This window comes from Musca autumnalis, unplaced genomic scaffold (genome assembly GCF_047663935.1).
Source record: "Musca autumnalis isolate F117 unplaced genomic scaffold, ASM4766393v1 scaffold_1, whole genome shotgun sequence".
Lineage (NCBI taxonomy): Eukaryota > Metazoa > Arthropoda > Insecta > Diptera > Muscidae > Musca > Musca autumnalis.
The window spans coordinates 235,405,505-235,426,036 of NW_027411644.1; the positions used below are offsets into that span (position 1 = coordinate 235,405,505).

The window sequence follows — 20,532 nt, forward strand, 5'->3', positions numbered from 1 at the left end:
AAACGAAAGAAAAACCATGCAAAGATTATTATTTTGGACGCAATCTAATTATTATTGCCAGACAACAGCAACAACAAACAAATTGGCAATAGATGTTAACACTGACCCAGATCTTTGTACTCCTACCTGCACTACTGCCTGTTGGCAATCTCTTTAAGCAATCAACACCCATAGACTTGTTATACGCCGACAACGACTTTGTCAGCATTATCTGATGGCAAAATCAACCAACAACAATAGCAAAAAGATAGGTGAACTTGTTAGCCAGCCACAGCAGCTAGTCAGTAATTAGGCACGCCAAGAAAACACGGCATAATTGTATAATAATTGAAATTGGCAAAGAAAAAACAAATATAAACATATGTTTTTATATAGTCCATATTATCTTTGGAGACTTATCACCAAAGTTAAAAAAAAAACAAAATGAATTTGAGAGGAGACACCATGATGTGTGTGCCTGCGACCGTTCGTGGTTTATTGAAAACTAGTGTTGAACTTATTATAAAATAGTAGTTGTTGTGTAAACAATTACATTTTTTCTCATTTGCTTTGTTTAAATGAAAAGTGAAAAAGCAACAAAAAACACATAACAAAGCAATACGATGCGGGTCACTGTACTTTAGTACCACTAAAGATAAATAAAATTAATGATTGCTTATAAAAAAAAACAAACTAAAAATAAGTACATACTCAAGTGGGTGGTATATACAGTGCATACATATCACATGCATGTCGAAAAATAGATTTTTATTGGAAATCTAGGGTTGTGTTAAGGGTCGGTCTAGTATTGATAAATATAAAATAAACAGTTTCTGAAAAAAACTCTTGTTTCAAGTATGGACATGTAAACAATTCTAATGTACTGAAAATAAAAATTTCCGTGAATATAGACGGACCGAAGAAGAAAGAAGGTTGGATTTGATCTATTGACTTGTAAAAATACAAATCTCCTTGATGAAGATCATCGAAGACAAACGCAATATCGAAAATATGTAAATACGATTATAAAACAAAATAAATTTTTGTTTTATTATAAGGACCTCAAGCCGAACAAAGATTTAAAGATAGACGTAGAAATCAAATGTTAACAAAAAACCATTTCAAAATTTATAAAGAAAAATATTGTAAGAATGGCAGAACTTTTAGCTACTTGCAAGTTCTGGATTTCAATTGAATTATATTTTGGCAATAAAAAAAAAATCATCCATTCCCTTGGCAAGCACTGTATTTTTTCGTAATATATTTGTTGACATTCATTATTTCACATTAGTTTGCAAAAAAATGTTGACTTAAATGATAGCAAAAGTGAAATGAAAACACGCGAATGCAGATGTGTCAGATAGAATTTAAAATATATTTTCAGTTGTCTGTTTCGTGTTGACAACTATTTTTAACCAAATTGAAAATGTTTTTTTAACACAAACACGGTGCGCCTTAACTAATTTTAAATGGAAGATGCTTACACCTGGGAAGTTTTTGCAGATTCTGAAACTACAATGCTCATAGATGAGAAATATCAAGAAACAAAAAAAAAATCGCCGGAGGGATTTTAAAATAAATCGCGATTTAAGTTCACATTTTTAGGGGTTCTTTAGGTTTTCACGATTTTGCTTGGAAACCGCGATTCCTTTGTAAATGAGCGAGCCTAAGGAAAATGTTGTAGCTGTGAAAATTCTCCATTCGTAAATTTAACCGTTTTTGAGATATAGAAGTTCAAATTGAGACAATGGACTGACTGTATCGCCTCCTTATAAAACAATGTCATTACTGCCATTTCCCAAATTAAACTTACATATCTTGAAAATGGTACAACCTAGGAAGAAATAAATCATCCAATCTTGTAGAGAATTTTCACAGCTTCAACATTTTCTTTAGTCCCATTTTGATATGACTTGCGGTTTCCAAGCAAAATCTTGAAGACTTAAGATAAAAACCTAAAAATTTGAACTGAACCTCTATATCTCAAAAATGGTAAAACCTACGAAAAAAACCTAAAGGTCAGTCTTGTAGAGAATTTTCACAGCTACAACATTTTTTTAGACTCATTTCGATACGACTTGCGATTCCCAAGCAAAATCGTGAAAACCTAAAAAAAATCCTAAAATTGTGAATTTTGATCACGATTTATTTAAAAATCCCTCCGGCGATTTTTTCTGTTTTTTTATTTTTCTTATCTATGAACATTGCTGTTTCATAATCCGCGAAATCTTTCCATGTGTAAGCGGTTTTCATCAAAAGTTAGTTAAGGCGCACTGAGCATGATATTGTTTTATACGGAGGCGATACAGTCAGTGCATTGCCTCAATTTGAACTTCTATATCTCAAAAACGGTAAAAATTATAAAAACATCATAATGGTCAATCTTGTGGAGAATTTTCACAACTACAACATTTTCTGTAGGCCCATTTACATAGGACTCGCGGTTTTCAAGCAAAATCGTGAAAACCTAAAGAAACCCTAAAATGTGATCTTAAATCGCGATTTATTTGCAAATCCCTCCGGCGATTTTTTTTTTGTTTCTTGATATTTCTCATCTATGAGCATTGCAGTTTCAGAATCTGCAAAAACTTCCCAGGAGTAAACAGCTTCCATTTAAATTTGGTTAAGGCACACCGTGCAAAGGATATAAAAAGGTCGGAGGTCTCTGGGTAGTAGGAAGACAGTGGAAATAAAGGTATTCACTCCGTAACCAACACCACCAAAAAAAAAATATCCCTTCCTATATTGCAAGAATACACTTCGGACCATTATCGAAAGAAGTATGGAGAATAACATTGTAGCGAGAGGTATATGAAGGAGAAACCCTAAATATTGGGACATTTTAGGGCGCCCATCCTTATCTCAGGAAGTATTGGCTTCTCTTGGCAAACAAAAATTGTAATGATGATCACAACGACTACCAGCTATTCAAATTTCAACACGATCCAAGAACTGGCCTTAAACTCCATTAAAACGTAAAGGTGAAGGAATGAACCAACCATATATTGAAATCGGATCCAATTGTTAGACTCAGCTCTTATCTTCGTAAAAGCAATAAATGCCACAGATAGTATTATATGCAAAATATAATGGCAGGGAAGACTATAGTTTCGATCCTCGCCACAGGATCTCATCAGTTCCCTTGTTTTATGTTTGTGGATATTCTGCACCGAATTTATTTTTTAATAACTTCTTCAACAGAAAACTTGTTATAACTTTCTCGTCTACTCGAAATATAAGGGTTACCAAAGAAACAGTCCCATATAACCAAACGAAAGTATTTGCAAAAAATACCAAATTTTCTCCACTAATAAATTCGATGTTTTATAATATTAAAACGACAACAAACTATTTTGAAAAAACAAAAGTTGTGTTCCAGAACCTGAAAAATAGTACTATTTTCCAATTTTTTGCTAGAAACTTTTCCCGTATTCCATTGGCTTAACTTCATCACTTTCTTCTTTGCAGAGAAAAATGTTTACAAAACGCACTGACAGCTTGCAAAATTTACTGATCGATAATTCCCTTCGCCGAACTTAGTTTAAGTTCGAAGATGGGTTATATCAGTCTACTCCTTCCGGTACCTCCCCCACGAAAGTTCGAAAATGTTCGGAAAACTTCTGCGCACAATAACTCTCGAAGCTAGTAATCGATTTCGTGCATAGACTGCATATCGTAAATTTTTTACCAGGGTTATATGAGGTTCCAATATGGACTCAATCGCTCCATTCCTTTGGGTACCACCCACACAAAATTTTGGAAAAGTTCGGTTTAGGATCTGGTCTCGAATCGCTTTGAGTTTTGTTGTAACAACTTGTATTCACCGCCCCCTATACTACGGCACACGTTTTATCTGGGGGAAGTCCATACATCCTGAGAAAATAGCCTGAAAGGTGAAAAAAAACCTATAATACCGTGTATAGTGGTCCGAGTGCAAGATAACTCTCGAACGGATCTGCCGATTCGGTCCAAAATTTGGCTTTCGTAATATTTTGTCCAAACTTAGTTTAATAAGATAATCAATATCGGTCCACTCCTGCAGGTACCTCCCCCACAAAACTTCAAAAATGTTCGGAAAAATGGTGCGCACCATAACTCTTGCAAGGAGTGACCGATGTAATCCATACTTTGCACATCCTAATATATCTACCAGATATAGATCAGGTTCGAATATGGACTATATTTGCCTCCTCCTTCTGGTACCTCTCACACAACATTTCGGATAAATTCACTTTAAGACCTGCTCTCGAATCACTTGATTTGTGTTGAAGCGATTAGCATTAGCTACCTCCATTAGACAGTAAACGTTTTTCAGGGGAGGGTCCATATTTCTTGGGAAAACAGCCCGAAAGGTGTAAAAACCACCTATGTCACCATATGTGGCGGTCGGAGAGAACGATAACTCTCGAACTGTTCAACCGATTTGGTCCAACATTTGGTCTTCGTTATATTATATCCAAACTTAGTTTCATGTGGCAATACCGATCCCCAACTTCCGGTACTTCTCCCCAATATTTACAAAATGTCACTAAAATGCTTGAATGGGGCAACCAATTTGGTCCAGATCTCCTAATATTATGTCAAAATTTAGTTTAACTTCTAAAATGGTTCATATCGGTCCTCCCTAAGGGTACCTACCCCACAAAAGTTCAACATTTGTGTCTTAGTGCAATTAATTCCTAATCCACATTTTTGTCGACAAGTTCAAATGTCCAAAAAGGGCCACAAAATTCTGAAGATACCTTAAATACATTCGATCTGTCCGTAGGTGAAAGTTTCACTTCACATTGGCTGAGGGTATATATTTGTCGGCAAAGCCGATTGACACTTTTTTACTTGTTTTTATATGTTCCAATCTATAAAAAACGTCAAACCCCATGAATAAATCATAAAAATGAAAATATAACATAAAATTTAAAAAAATTAATAAAAAGCGTTTTTTATTTGGGATGACGACTTCCATCTTGTTTTTCAAAATAGTCAGGCTTAATCTTAGTCTTCCCTGCCTTACCCCTTGGTAAAAGATCACAATTTTTTCCACTAATAAATTAAAGTTGTTTTAATAAAAAAATTTAAAACAACGACTATGGGATTAAGCCTGACTGTTATGAAAAACAAAAAAATAAAATAAAATTTTTTTCATTAATTTAGAAATTGTTTGAGAAAAAAATACACGTTTTTATCTATGTAATTTCAATAAATTAAAAAAGTGTTAAACGGATGTAACGGTACGTGTACAAAAGTATCTTTTTGCGAAAATGAAACGTTGTTCCATGTTTTTTTTTTCACTAAATTTGGAATTTAATTACAAGTTAGTTTCTGAGGAAAAATAAAATAGTTCACTTTGTGTAAACGGTACGGTGATTTTACGGTAATAATTAATAGGAGCACGTCGCACCCACACCTTCCAATATATTTGTATCTATTTTTTGGTTTCATAGTTTCAATATGTTTACTATCGAATTCCATAGAGAAATTAACGATCGGTGACAAAAAAATTGTGGTTTTGGATCCCGTGTTGGTCGGTGCAAGAAATTTTTAAAAAAAATATGATCAATGGGAGTGGAAACAAGTACTCGTAAGAAAAGCGTTAAGTTCGGTCGGACCTAACTTTTAATACCCTCCACCACAAATGTCACCCATTTCGGCGGATTAATGTGGCCACAACTTTCAAAATACCGAAAATCGGAAGGTACCGTTCTATGGGGGCTATATGATGGCGTGGACCTATACCTAAAAATTTCTGGCGAAAGTTTTATACCCCCAATTAAGACTAAATACCAAATTTCAACCATCTCGGTGTGATAATGAGGCTAAAACCTTCAAAATATCGAAAATCGGGAGATATAGTATTATGGGGGCTATATAAACATTTTATGGTAGAAATGTTTCTTAGCCTCTGGAAACACAAAATACAAAGTTACAACCGATTCTTTGATCAAATGGGTCTAATACATTCAAAATATATTAAAATGACTCGTACTTTATAAGGGGTCTTATGTGGAAACTATACCAAAACGTGTACCTATATAACCCAACTTTGGTAGAAATGTTTTTTGGCCTCTGGAGACACAAAGTACCAAATTACAACCAATTCGGTGGTAAAATGGGACAAATATCTTAAAAATTCCTTAAAACGATGACGCGTCACGCGTCTTTTTGTATGGGGGCTATACTAAAGCGTGGACCTACATAGCCCGCTTTCAATACCGAAAGTTCTACGTACATATAATATATTTTCCCAAAATTTCATCAAACTACGCCAATCCGTTCGGACGTTAGAGTGATTTCCACTGACGGACAGACGGACGGACATGGCTATATCGATATAGAATTACACGCTGATCAAGAATATATATAGTTTGCGGGGCCTACAATGATTATTTCGAGTAGTTACAAACGGAATGACAAATTTAATATACTCCCATCGTATGGTGGAGGGTATAAAAGGGCTTTAACAATTGGAACAATTGGTCTGAATTTAAAACAATTTTTAAAACCTAAAAATTTAGAAACGTATATATCCCATGAATCCATTTCCTTCGCATTTAAACATCGCTAGAACGAAACCCCCGATAATTCGTATAAAATGATCGGTGGGCATTGCGAAAAGCTACAGGCCAAAATAAAGCACGAGAATTTTGTAATACGTTAACAAAAATTCAACTAATGTTAAGGTAAACCATTTCTGGTTTCTAAGGTTGGTTCTCTGGTTTCGTTGGATTCATATGCATTTGTAAAACAAATCAAAAATAGAGGACATAGAGTACGTCCACTGAAAAGAGAGGACAAATAGAGTACGTTATAACAATAGAGTACAGACACCTAAAATAGAGTACTGTCCTCTATAATAGAGTACGGTTGGTCACCGTACCGATACGGGTATATTTGGAGGGAATAAAACAAATCAAAAATAGAGGACATAGAGTATATGTGATGAAAATAGAGGACAATAGAGTACGTTGAAAAAATAGAGTACCGACACCTAAATTAGAGTACTGTCCTCTATAATAGAGTACGGTTGGTCACCGTAATTATACCTAAAGTACATTGGCCATAAATTCTTTCAAAATAAAAATTTGTCTGTGGTCTTACGACATTTTCGTACTCAAATTACCACATTTTCCTGACTTACGATCTTTTCTGGCAAGTGTAATATATCATATGAGATTTGTTCACTAGTACTTTTTATAAAAGGTTGACTTAGGAAATTTTCTTGCGAGGCAGACGATATACCATCGTTATGTATTAAAATGCATTGATACATTTGTATAACAATAAACGACTAAATAATGATGTAGCTATGTAAATTTCTAGAACAAAGAAATGATTTTGTTAAAAATAATTTTTAAAATAAATGTTTTAAATTTCACCTGTATATACTACATGATAAAAACGTTTTACGAGCGATACAATAGTTTTCTGACGAACTATTTCAAATATGACAAAGTCAAATGCAATGAGAATTTGCAAAAGCAGGTGTATAATATTATGTATTTTAACACGTATGTGTTAAACGAATGTAATACTTATGTACCAATAACTTCTATTTTTGTCATTAACGAACTCAATTAATTGCAAAAATAGCCAATTATAAATCATATGAAAACAATTTCATTGTTTATTTATATTTATTTTTAAATTAGTGAAAGTGAAGAAAATTCTACAACACACCAAACCAATATCATTTCCAATACAGGTTTTCCCGCCAAATACTACAATGCGCCTGTCTGTCTGTCGTTCTTTTCTCGATGACATGTGCACGAGTGTCACAGTTTCCCTTTCATGTCATTGTCAATTTATTTTTAAAATTTGATTTTTTTTCTAATTTGCTCTACATAAGGCTGATTTATTTCTCCCGCAAATCTTAAATGAGGATTATGTTTATCCGATGTGTTGACACATTTTTAACATCACTTTATTAAAAGTGTTTTTTCTTCTTTTTTGAGAATTATTCATAAACAAGACCACGAACAACGGAAGGTGGAAAATGTGGACTATTTGAGTGCACTTTGATGGCGAATTAGTATTCATTGGCGAAACTGACTGGCCAGTAAAAAGGTGTCCACGGCCACACGAAAACAAATTCAAAACACACAAAATCTTTAGACGAAAAAAATTACGTCAAACAAATACTGTACGACGGCAACAGATGTTTGAAATGTTAAATGTATGATTTCTTGTTGTTGTTTCTATATTATACATTTTGTTGTGATCTAGCTCTAGTTAAGGAAGCGGAAAGACTTGACAATTTAAATTGTTTTAATTGAAAAAAAATATTTAAAGGTGGGCGATTCTAATAGTACGATTTGGTATTTTTCCGTAGAAATACTTTTATTAAAATAAACTTATTGTTTGAATGTTAATTTTAAGTTTTTAAACGGAAATCAGAGTAAATTTTAATAGGCATTTCATTATTATTTTGACCTTAAGCGTCAAATGTTTTACAGTTACTTTCAGTATTAAAAAATACAAAATTATCATTCAGCTTTGCCGACAAAGATATATCGTCAGCCTTTCACGTAATGAAAAGAAGCAAATGTAATATTGGTGTTTTTTCCTCATAGACTACTTTTGTAATAAAAACCGCGTAATAAAGTTTAGAATTTATCCGCGAACAGATCTCAACCTGTTTTTAAGACTAAATGTTCGAACATAGAGTGGACAGACGCAGTCGATCTTTAAATTTTGCTGTAGGTTTTGAAGAACCAAATCGGAGACTTCCTTTTAGAGCCATTTCAACAGATTTAGGGTAATTATCTCAGAAAATACTGCGAGCACTACCTGCTGTTAAAATTTCAAAACGATCCTAGACTTGTCCATAAACTGGACATTTGCGAAAAATGTTGAAATGTGGGAGGCAGGGACGTAGCCAGAAATGCATATCGATACCATATCGGGGGTGGCCCAACGGACAAAATTTGATTATTTGCAAGTAAAATATACAAAAAATGTCTAAATAATACCGAACACCCCTCTGGTTACATCGGTGGTGGGAAGTTCTCGAAAAAGTGGTCCGATATAGTCATATTAGAATTTGCTTGCTTTTTATAGCCTCCACCATATAATGGAGGATATATTAAGTTTATCATTCCGTTTGTAACTTCTCGAAATATTATTGATCAGCATGCAATTCTACATCGAGAGCCATGTCCGCCTATCCGTCCGTCTGCGGAAATCACTCTAGCGTCAGATCGAATTGAAGTACTTTTGCCCCCATATAAAGTGACGCTCCGACGCTTAAGGAATTTTTAAGGCATTTGTCCCATGTGACCACCGAATTGGAATGTAATAATATAGGTCCACGTTTGGGTATATATCAATAAACGGTACACCCGATTTTAGGTATTTTGAAGTTTTTATTATTTAAATTGTCTGTTATTTGACATTTATTATTCCTAGTATTCAATAAATTTCTCCACTAAAAACTGTGGACATAGGTCCACTTTTTTATATAGCACCCAGAGAACGGTACTTCTCAATTATCGGTATTTTTTATGTTTTGTCCTCATTATGCCACCGAAGGAGCTTGAATTTGTTATTTGATCTTTTCCCCAGAAATGTGTCGGTGCAGGTCAACCTGTCGTTATAGCCCACATAGAACTGTATCTCGCGATCATCGGTATTTTTAAGGTTAGCATTTTTGCCACCGAAGTGGTTAAAATTTGCATTTTGATCTTCGTTGGGGCAACAAAAATTTTTCTCAGAAATTTGTCGGTGCAGGTCAACCTTTTCGATATAGCCCCCATAGAACCGTACCTCGCGATAGTTTTAGTAGTTTTATCCGTTCCCTGATAAAAATTATACTGTCTTAATATGAGCTACAGGGATCTGTTGTAGTAATTAAACAGTTTTGAACATTTTTAAATTTGGGGTGAGATGTACCCGAAGGTTTGGACCGATATAGTCCATAATCATACTTGATTTAAGTGCTAGAGAATCATTGCGATGATGGTTGGACTAATGTCAATCATTCCTTTCGATAATTATCGTACCCATTATACACTTTAGTTGGTCACCGCGGATTTTTTGTGTAGCTTTCTGACGAAAAAACATTATATCGCTGTTAACAATGCCACAAGAAGTACTTTCGGTAAAAATTTGCAAACTATCCTCGAACTACCATTAAACTGCAATTTAGTAAAAATGTTGAACTTTTGTGAGGAAGGTAACCGAATATGTTTTCCAACATAAACCTTCTTGAAACTCGATGTACGTTTGAAAGAAATTCCACAATGTGTAAAGTTGCAGCAAACTCGTATACTCAATTCGTAAGATTTCGTGCTCAGTAGTCACTTGAGTTGCTGCCGGTAGGGTTATATATAGCCTTTTGGGACATTATCTCAGAAAGTAAGGACTTACCACCGAAGAAAATTGTACCATCGTAAAAAGGGACCGAGCGCAAAACCTTCTTCAAACAATTTCATGACGATCAGAGAAGTGTTCTTAAACTGCACATGTGCTACAAATTTATAATTTTGTGTGGGAGGCACCCGAAGTAGTGGACGGATATAGTTAGTCCATATTCGAAGCTGTTCTAATCTAAACCAAATCAGTTGAGTCGTTCGGCAGTTATCGTGCGAGTTATAGTGAGGCACATTTTCATCGTATCAAAGTGTATATTAGGGTTATGACTTTTTGACCTGTTTTCTCAAAAATGATTTCCAGTAGCAGGAACTCCTGCCAATTGAAGCCTAAAATAAGGTTCATTCCATTTAAGTATTAAAAAATTGGTTCCGCACAAAACACTTTCAAATTTTATATTTGTAAAAAAAAAATAATTCGGCCGGGCCGAACATTTTATAACCTCCACCAAGAACTGAATTGAACAATTAGTTTCTTTTCAATTAGAAAAACACTAAACTCTTCCTTCACTTTAAGGCTTATTCCTTGGAGGAGTAGAATATCGTAACTGATGAAAATAACTTTATAGTGGTAATTTTCTGCGTGGAGATTCCAAAAAATTGGGAGGTTTTCTTCAATGAAGGCTATATGAAGACGTGGACCTATTCCGAAAAATTTGAGATGGACTGTTGTGTGCCCCCAACGAAGGCCAAATATCAAATTTCAGCCATTTCGGTGTGATATTGAGACCACTACCTTCTAAATACCGAAAATCGGGAGATACCTATGGGGGCTATATGAAGACATGGACCTATACCGACAAATTTCAGGCGGAAAGTTTTATACTCCCTACAAAGACTAACAACCACATTTCAGCCATTTCGTGGGGATATTGAAGCTAAAACCTTGAAAATACCAAAAATCGGAAGGTGGACCTATATTTCACCAAATTGGACCAAATTTCCCCAAGACATTTATACGCTTAACGAAGACTAAACACTATATTTCAGCCATTTCGGTGGACTATTGAGGCAATAACCTTGAAAATACCGAAATCGGGAGGTACCGTTCTATATGAAGGCGTGGGCCTATATCGACAAATTTCAGGTGGACAGTTTTGTATCGCCTATGAAAACTAAATACCAAATGTTAGCCATTTCGGTGGAATATTGAGGTCACAACGTTCAAAATCCCGAAAATCCGAAGGTACCATTCTATGAGGGCTATATGAAGCCGTAGACCTATACCAACAAATTCCAAATGTTTTATAGCCACAACGAAGACTAAATACCAAATTTCGAGGTGATAATGAAACACAAAATAACAAATTACAACCTCGGTGGTCAAATGGGAATAATACATTCAAAATATCATATGTAAGTGACGCATTCTATATATGGGGCTATACCAAAACGTGGACCTATATAAACAATTTTGTTAGAAATGTTTTTTAGCCTCTGGAGATACAAAATACCAAATTACAACCAATTCGCTGGTCAAATGGGACAAATATCTTAAAAATTCCTTAAAACGTAGAAGCGTCACGCGTCACTTTGTATGGGGGCTTTACCAAAACGTGGACCTACATAGCCCGTTTTCAATACCAAAGGTGCTACATACATAGAATAAATATTATCAAAATTTTATCCACCTTCTTCAATCCATTCGGACGCTACAGTGATTTCCACAGACGGCCGGACGGGGCTATATCGATGTAGAATTGCACGCTGATGGAGAATATATATAGTTTGTGGGGTCTAAAATCATTATTTTAAGTAGTTAGAAACGGAATGAAAAACTTAATATACCCCCCATAATATGGTGGAGGGAATAAAAATTCTCAAAAAATTATTTTCTGTTGCACGTATGAATGACCTTTTGCCTATTAATGACTACGAGGGCAGTTCGGAAACTTCTTAGCCTAGCAGAAAAAGCGCGGTATAAACAGAAAAAAGTTAAGTGTTTTGGAAACTTCCATCTCTGTTATGAACACATGTTAAATTTTGTTTCGATCTGGCAACTCCTTCATATAGAAACAGGCGTTCAAAAAACACGCATCCGCAATTTTTTTGCAATTGAAAAATTAGAAATGCGTGCTGTCATTAAATATTTACATAAAAAAGGTTTATCGGGACAAGAAATTCATAATGATATGGAGAATGTGTTAGGTGAAAGTGCTCCTTCATATGCAACAGTAAAAAATTGGGTTGCTGAATTTAAACGTGGTCGTACAAGCATTGAAGATGAACCACGTAGTGGACGTCCAAAAACAGCAACAACAACAGAAATTGTAGCCAAAGTGCATGATATGGTATTAAATGATCGACGAATAAAAGTGCGTGAAATTGCTAATATCATGTGCATCTCAAATGATCGAGTCCATTTAATTTTGCATGAAGAACTACAGATGAAAAAGCTTTCTGCAAGATGGGTGCCGTATTTGTTAACAGTCGATCAAAAACGCATAAGAATGAACATTTCTCAAGCTTGTTTGGATCGTTTTAAGCGAAATAAAATGGATTTTAAGCGTCGTTTCATAACTGTTGATGAGACATGGATCCACCACTCTTCTCCAGAGACAAAAGAACAATCCAAACAATGGACTGAAGCTGGAGGAAGTGCCCCAAAGAAGGCAAAAACAATTCAATCGGCTGGTAAGGTTATGGCAACGGTTTTTTTGGGACTTCAAAGGTCTTTTATTGATTGACTATCTGCAAAAGGGTAAAACAATAAATTCAGAGTACTATTGCAACCTTTTGGATCAATTAAATGTACAAATTCGAGAAAAACGTCCTGGCTTACAACACAAAAACATAATTTTTCATCAAGACAACGCACCAGCGCACAAGAGTGTTTTAACAATGGCTAAAATCATCGAATTAAAGTACGAGTTACTTGACCACCCCCACCTTATTCTCCTGAATTAGCACCCAGTGACTTTTACTTGTTCCCAATTTTAAAAAATTCCTTGCTGGCAAGCGTTTTACCTCAAATGAAGATGTAATTACAGTTGTAAACCACTATTTTGAAGACCTTGAGGAAAACTATTTTAATCAAGGGATAGAATTGCTAGAAAAGTGTTGGACTAAGTGTATTGAAGTTTCAGGAGATTATATTGAAAAATAAAAATATTTTTGAAAAATTAATTATTCTCTTTCATTGATATGCTAAGAACCGAACCGAACCGCCCTCGTAAAATAACTTTTATTCCGTATAAATATTGAAAAAGGTCCCGCACAAACCACTTTCAATTGATATGATATATGAAATAAAGCTATATATGATATAATATGACATATAAGTAATGATATGGTGACAAAATTAGTGAGAAACAAACGGTTATGTCATGCTGGTTTCAGTGATATATCTGCTTACAGTGACTTCAAAAAATTGACCAAAGTTCTGAAAAATAAAAATTTTAAAAGCTTTTTATCGAATCACCTTATAATTAACATTTTATCTAATCTTAGGTAAAAGCTCATCCAATATGATACTGGGATATGAGGTTGTAAAAAAGTCATAACCCTAGTGTATATACCCTCATTAGCCTAAAGGCTGTGGGTATGTCCATATTTACATTAGGCAATTTTCCTTGCGGCAATTGTCAGTTTGATGGAGAGAGTGGTAAGGTACATATGTATATGGTAACCATTTGCCTCTCAAGACCCTCTCTCATCCACAAACTGACAATTGCCGCAAGGAAAATGACCTAATGTAAATTGGGACTATAACTATGTAGGAATATATTCATAGTACACTCCATAGTTATTCCATACATAGTTACAAAATCGATTATTTGTACATACCATCATTTCAATTGAAGTTAATTTTTAAATTTATTCCAAGAGATTAAATCCCATATTAGGCTCATTATATGCACACGTTGCTATAATTTCTCTTAGATAAGAATACTAGATTTGTCCAGATCGTACAGCTGGTGATACATTGTTTTTGGATTATCGGGTTTGAATATTGTGGACTAGGCAAATTTTCCGTTGTTCGAATTATTGCGCATTGTCCCATCGCATGCCATTTAACAGCAAAAATAGATGTGTAGTGAAATAAATATCAAAGTCCTTAAGGGTCTAAAAAGAGCCCACCTTTGGGGGTGGCTTACACGACATTGACATCTATTTTCCCATTATTACATGTGTTTGTTTCTTTTGTAAACAAATCATTATGCAAAAAAACTATATCTTGGTTTGTTTATATTATTATTCCTTATCAGTTGGATTTAATTACAATACTCAGTAGTGATTGGCAATTACAAAACAGAATTAGGTCATTTAGTTTCTAACGAAATCGAGACATGTGTCAACAAGAATTCTCCACATACACACTTACTGAGACTTTGTACTGCAATTGAATATTTGATATGATACAATTACCGAGATCCAGTATGAGGAAAAATTCGCAAACAATGGCATAACTATTCGTTGGCCTAGCCTCCTAACCCACTACAATTATGGATGTTTGGATGGTTGTCATTCCCTTGTGGGGTGGCGATAAGAATGCATGAATGAATTGCATGATGCAAATAAAAGGCTAGACATCATCGAGTAGTAGATGAATGTTTGGGTCGGTCGCACAATCAATCAGCCAACAATCATCATTAACCGTGCAATGGAAAATTTTCATTTGTCGCAAATTTATGCTTTTGCGTTTTGCTCCAACATTTACATATGTTTTTGTTGTTATTATTATTTTATGTAATTTGTTTAATAAATAATGCAAGGCGTATAGCGGATGTGGGCCATGCATATGAATAACATCGCCTTTTTTTCTAAATGATGGACGGACGACTCATGCCACTTTGCACATCAAAGAACAATTTAATATGTTGATTTTAACACGTAATAAAGAGCAATTTGTTAGGAATAATAAATTAAATAAATGTTGATTTTTTGTTGTTGTATTAAATTGTAATGATAGATGACGTTTAATATTAATGGGAAATTCACTACATAATTGTAGATGGGCACCATTGCGCTAATAGTTCGCTTATAGATACTTAAATGTTTAATAAGTTAAACAACACAGCTTTGCCGACAGCTTAATTCTTGCAGCATATGAGGGTAAAATAAACCAAGTTAAAAATCGCCGAGCCGAAATTTGTATACCTTTCACCATAAAATATTCTGAACTAAAATAGAATAGTTAGTTTTTATACCCTCAGCATTTATGCTAACGAGGGTATATACACTTTCATACGGACAAAATGTGCCTCATCGAAATAACGGTTTAAGACCCCAAGTATGTTTGGACGAAATGTGTTTTAGACAATTTGGAGTTGATTTAGCAATGTCCGTCCGTCTGTCTGGCTGGCTGGAGCGCACGATAACTCTCGAACGGATCAACCGATTCGGCCAAAAGCCAAAATTTGGCTTTCGTAATATTTTGTTCGAAGACGGGTTATATCGGTCCACTCCTTCTGGTACCTTCCCCACAAAAGTTCGAAAATGTTCGGAAAAATTTTGTGCGCACGATAACTCTTGAAGAGAGTAACCGATTTGGTCCATACTTTGCACATCGTGAAATTTCTTACAGACTTAAATGAGATTCCAATATGACTTTATCGGTCCACTCTTTCGGGTACCTCCCACACAAAATTTCGGAAAAGTTCAGTTTAGGATCTGCTCTCGCATCGCTTTGATTTTTGTTGTAGCAAGTGGTATTCACTGCCCCCCATAAGACGGTACAAGTTTCATCAGGGGAAAGTCCATACTTCCTGAGAAAATAGCCTAAAAAAACCCCTAGGACACCGTGTGTAGTGGTTGGAGCGCAAGATAACTCTCGAACGGATCTGCCGATTCGGTCCAAAATGTGGCCTTCGTAATATTTTGCGCAAACTTAGTTTAAGTTCGAAGCCATATCGGTCCACTCCTTCAGGTACCTCCCCCACAAAAGTTCAAAAATGTTCGGAAAAATTGTGCGCACGATAACTCTTGATGGGAGTGACCGATTTGGGCCTTACTTTATACATCCTAATATATCTACCAGATATAGATCAGGTTCGAATATGGACTATATTTGTCCACTCCTTCGGGTACCTCTCACACAAAATTTTGGATAAATTCACTTTAAAACCTGCTCTCGAATCACTTTGATTTTTGTTGAAGCAACTTGCGTTTCCTGCCTCAATTACGACCGTATAAGGTTTTTAGGGGCAAGTCCATACTTCTTGAGAAAACAGTCCGAAAGTTGTAAAAAAACCCCTATGGCACCATGTGTAGTGGCTGGAGAGAACTATAACTCTCGAACTGATCAACCGATTAGGTCCAAAATTTGTCATATTTTGTCCAAACTTAGTTTCACTTCGAAGATGGGCAATACAGGTCTACAACCACCGGCACTTCCCCCCAATATTAAAAAAAATCAGTAAAAAGGCATGTACGATATCTCTTGAACGGATCAACCAATTTATCATGACATGACTTCCAAAATAAGATCCACATCTGCAACACTTTTGAACTTAAATCCAAATCCACATTTTTGTCGACAAGTTCAAATGTCCAATGTCAAGGCCACAAAATTCTGAAAAGATCCTAGGTGAAAGTTTCAATTCACACAGGCTGAGGGTATATCTCTGTCGGCAAAGCCGAGTGATACTTTTTTACTTGTTGAAGGTGGTAATAGAATTTTGGAAGTCTCCAGAATATATACATACATATATCAAAAATCACAAATAATTTCCTTTTCGTTTGCCTTCAAGCTTTTTAAATAACTTACATACCTAATAAATAATCTATCTTTTCTAATTTTCTCATTCCAGTTAAACCAAAATGGTTATATTGTTCTTGAAGACTTCCTCACAGAGCAGGAAGTAGATGAACTGTACAAGGCTGGACGGGCCTTGTGTATGGATGCTCCACAAGCAAATCGTAAAATTTTCGATACCAACAATCACGGCGATGCCCAAAGCAAAGACACATATTTCCTCGAATCGGGCGATAAAGTGCGATATTTCTTTGAAGATGGTGCCATTGGTGAGAAGGGCGAATTGCTGGTCGATCCCATGATTGCGCTGAATAAAGTTGGCCATGCATTACATGTAGAAAATCCTGTCTTCAATAAGATTAGTTTCTGCAACCGTGTTAAGGAAATCTGTTGGCAATTAAATTTCAATAGACCTGCCATTTGTCAAAGTATGTACATCTATAAGAATCCTAGAGTTGGTGGTGAAGTTATTCCCCACCAGGATTCATGGTATTTATATACGGAACCCAATTCGGCCATTGGATTTTGGTTTGCCCTGGAAGATTGTACCTTGCAAAATGGTTGTTTGCAATTTATTAAGGGCTCTCATCAGAGCGGTGTACATCGTCGTTATGTCCGTAATCCTGATAAGAATTCACAAGATTTAATGATCTACGATAGAGCTGCACCCGTTTATCCTCATTCGAGTTTTACACCCATTCAATGTAGTAAAGGTAAGTGTAATTTTTATTACAAACTAAAGGAAATATTAACAATTTATTTCTATCTTTACAGGCACTTGCATTGTCATCCATGGTAATGTGGTCCACAAAAGCGAATCGAATCGCTCACAAAAGAGTCGCCATGCTTATACCTTCCATGTTATTGAGACTGAAAATAATGTTAAATATTCAGAAGACAACTGGCTGCAACCACCAAAAGACAAACCCTTCCCTGTTTTGTTTGAAAGAAAGAACTGATATCGTAAACTTTGTTTAGATCTTCAATTGTGTATCTGTGAAGTCCCTCCCACGCTAATTCTTTCCCTTTATACTCCCCCAACCCCGTTTTGTACTTCTTCTTATTTGTGTAAAATAGCATAACATTTTCTTTGTTTGATTATAAGTTTTTACCCATTAACTTATGTAATAATAATTTTATGTAGCTTTATATGTTTAAATCAAATAACAATTGTATTACTACGTGACATACATACATAGGTAATGTAATTTTTAAACATTTTAAATAAATATAGTGATCAAAAATAAAATTGTTTAATTCTAAGATATTGTGAGAGAAGGGAAGCTTTTTTCAGATTTTATTCGAAACACTTTGATTTTAATTCGAGAATTCCGTTTGTAATTCGAATTATCCCATTTAAAAATCGAATTATCTCACAAATAACAACTAAAATGTTTCGAATTACATCGGAACAAGTGAAAAAGAATCATTCGCCTTTCCGACAGCTAAATACCCTCAGCCTGTGACTGTATAAAAAAACAATGACAGAAGTAGTGGGTCTAATTATACCCTCAGCATTTATGCTAACGAGGGCAAAATGTGCCTCATCAAAATAATGGTTTTAGACCCCAAGTATGATTGAACGAAATGTGTTTCAGACAATTTGGAGTCGATTGAGCAATGTCCGTCCGTCTGTCTGTCTGTCTGTCTGGGTGGCTGGAGCGCACGATAACTCTCGAACGGATGAACCGATTTGGTTCAAATTTTGGCTTTCGTAATATTTTGCCCAAACTTAGTTTAAGTTCGAAGATGGGCTATATCGGTCCACTCCTTCCGGTACCTCCCACACAAAAGTTCGAAAATGTTCGGAAAATTTGTGCGCACGATAACTCTTCAAGGGAGTAACCGATTTGGTCCATACTTTGCACATCCTGAAATGTGTTCCAGACTTAGATAAGGTTTCAATAAGGACTCAATCGGTCCATTCCTTCGGGTATCTCCCACACAAAATTTCGGACAAGTTCAGTTTAGGGCCATCTCTCGAATCGCTTTGAATTTTGTTTTAGCAACTTGTATTCACTGCCCCCAATACGACGGTTTAAGTTTCATTAGGGGCAAGTCCATACTTCCTGGGAAAATAGCATGAAAGTTGCAAAAAACACCTATGACACCGTGTGAGGAGGTTGGAGCGCAAGATAACTCTAGAACGGATCTGCCGACTCGGTCCATCATTTATCCTTAGTAATATTTTGTCCAAACATAGTTTAAGTTCGAAAGTAAGCCATATCGGACCACTCCTTCAGGTACCTCCCCCACAAAAGTTCAAAAATGTTTGGAAAAATTGTTCGCACGATAACTCTTGAAGGGAGTGGCCGAAGTGTTCCATACTTTACACATCCTAATATATCTTCCTGGTATAGATCAGGTTCAAATATGGACTATATTTGTCTACTCCATCCGGTACCTCCCACACAAAATTTCGGATAAGTTCACTTTAAGACCTGATATCGAATCACTTTTATTTTTGTTGAAGCAACTTGCATTCGCAGCCTCAATTACGATGGTAAAAGTTGTAAAAACCCCTTATGGCACCATATGTAGTGGCTGGAGAGCACGGAATCTGTACTGGTGATGGGAAGTAAAAAACGTTTTGTAAGATGAATCAAAATCAGTTGCGGAGAAAGTAAACTCTGTTGCGAGCAGCGGGAGCAGCGGCCATGCTTAAACTGGAACAGCTGGACGGCCGGAAGTCGGGTATCTCACTAAAGTTCTCAACCGGTCGCTAGCCACCCTAATTGTTCCCGAAGTCTGGAAAATGGTCCCGTTACTGAAGCCAGGCAAGGATGCCAGCAAAGGTGAATCGTACAGGCCGATTACGCTTTTGTCACCTGTAGCGAAGACACTTGAGGCCTTAATCCTCCAAAGTATCAGAAATAGCTATCAAGTTGGCGATCATCAGCATGGATTCCGTAAGCAGCACAGCACGACAACAGCGCTGCACGCCATCTCCACATATATATTAGGACTCAACCAGGAGCGGCCGTGTCATAGAACAGTTATGGTGGCGCTTGACTTATCAAAAGCCTTTGATACTTTCAAGCACTCCACGCTATTTGAGGACATAGAACAGACAACACTCCGGCCAAGTCTGAAACGTTGGATAATCAACTACATATATGTGTGGTCGCCAGTCGCATGTGGAATACAGGAACAAGAAATCCAAGCCCCGCAGAGTGAAACAGGGAGTTGAGATCTCCGGAACTGTTTAACTTCTACCTCTCATGTGTTCCACCCCTCCAAACGGCATTGAGATCGTAACGCATAAGGATGATTGTACGATTCTCTAACTCATTTTTTTGAGATACCGACACAAGTCAATAGCATTAAAAGGCAAAATTATGAATGAAAAGTTCAAATAAAAGTCGACAGTATTAGCTCTGTTCCTTTACGTGCAAGAATCTTCAAGTTTTACCACTTTTTACTCGAAAAGCGTTCCTTTACTTCAGACACCATAAAATTCATATGGGAGCAGTTTACAACTTTTACTACTTT

At 35.8% G+C, this 20,532-nt stretch overlaps 1 protein-coding gene across 2 annotated transcripts in view; it reads left to right on the plus strand.

Moving 5' to 3' along the window:
- Positions 1–18,289, plus strand: part of Phyhd1 (Phytanoyl-CoA dioxygenase domain containing 1) — a 32,761-nt gene extending 14,472 nt beyond the window's left edge. For both annotated transcript variants that reach the window (XM_073960521.1, XM_073960522.1), the window contains exons 2-3: positions 17,096–17,753; positions 17,815–18,289. In XM_073960521.1, coding sequence (XP_073816622.1) covers positions 17,096–17,753; positions 17,815–17,999 — 843 coding nt within the window. In that variant the 3' untranslated portion in view covers positions 18,000–18,289. The remainder of the gene's footprint in view (positions 1–17,095; positions 17,754–17,814) is intronic.
- The last annotated feature ends 2,243 nt before the right edge of the window (positions 18,290–20,532 follow it).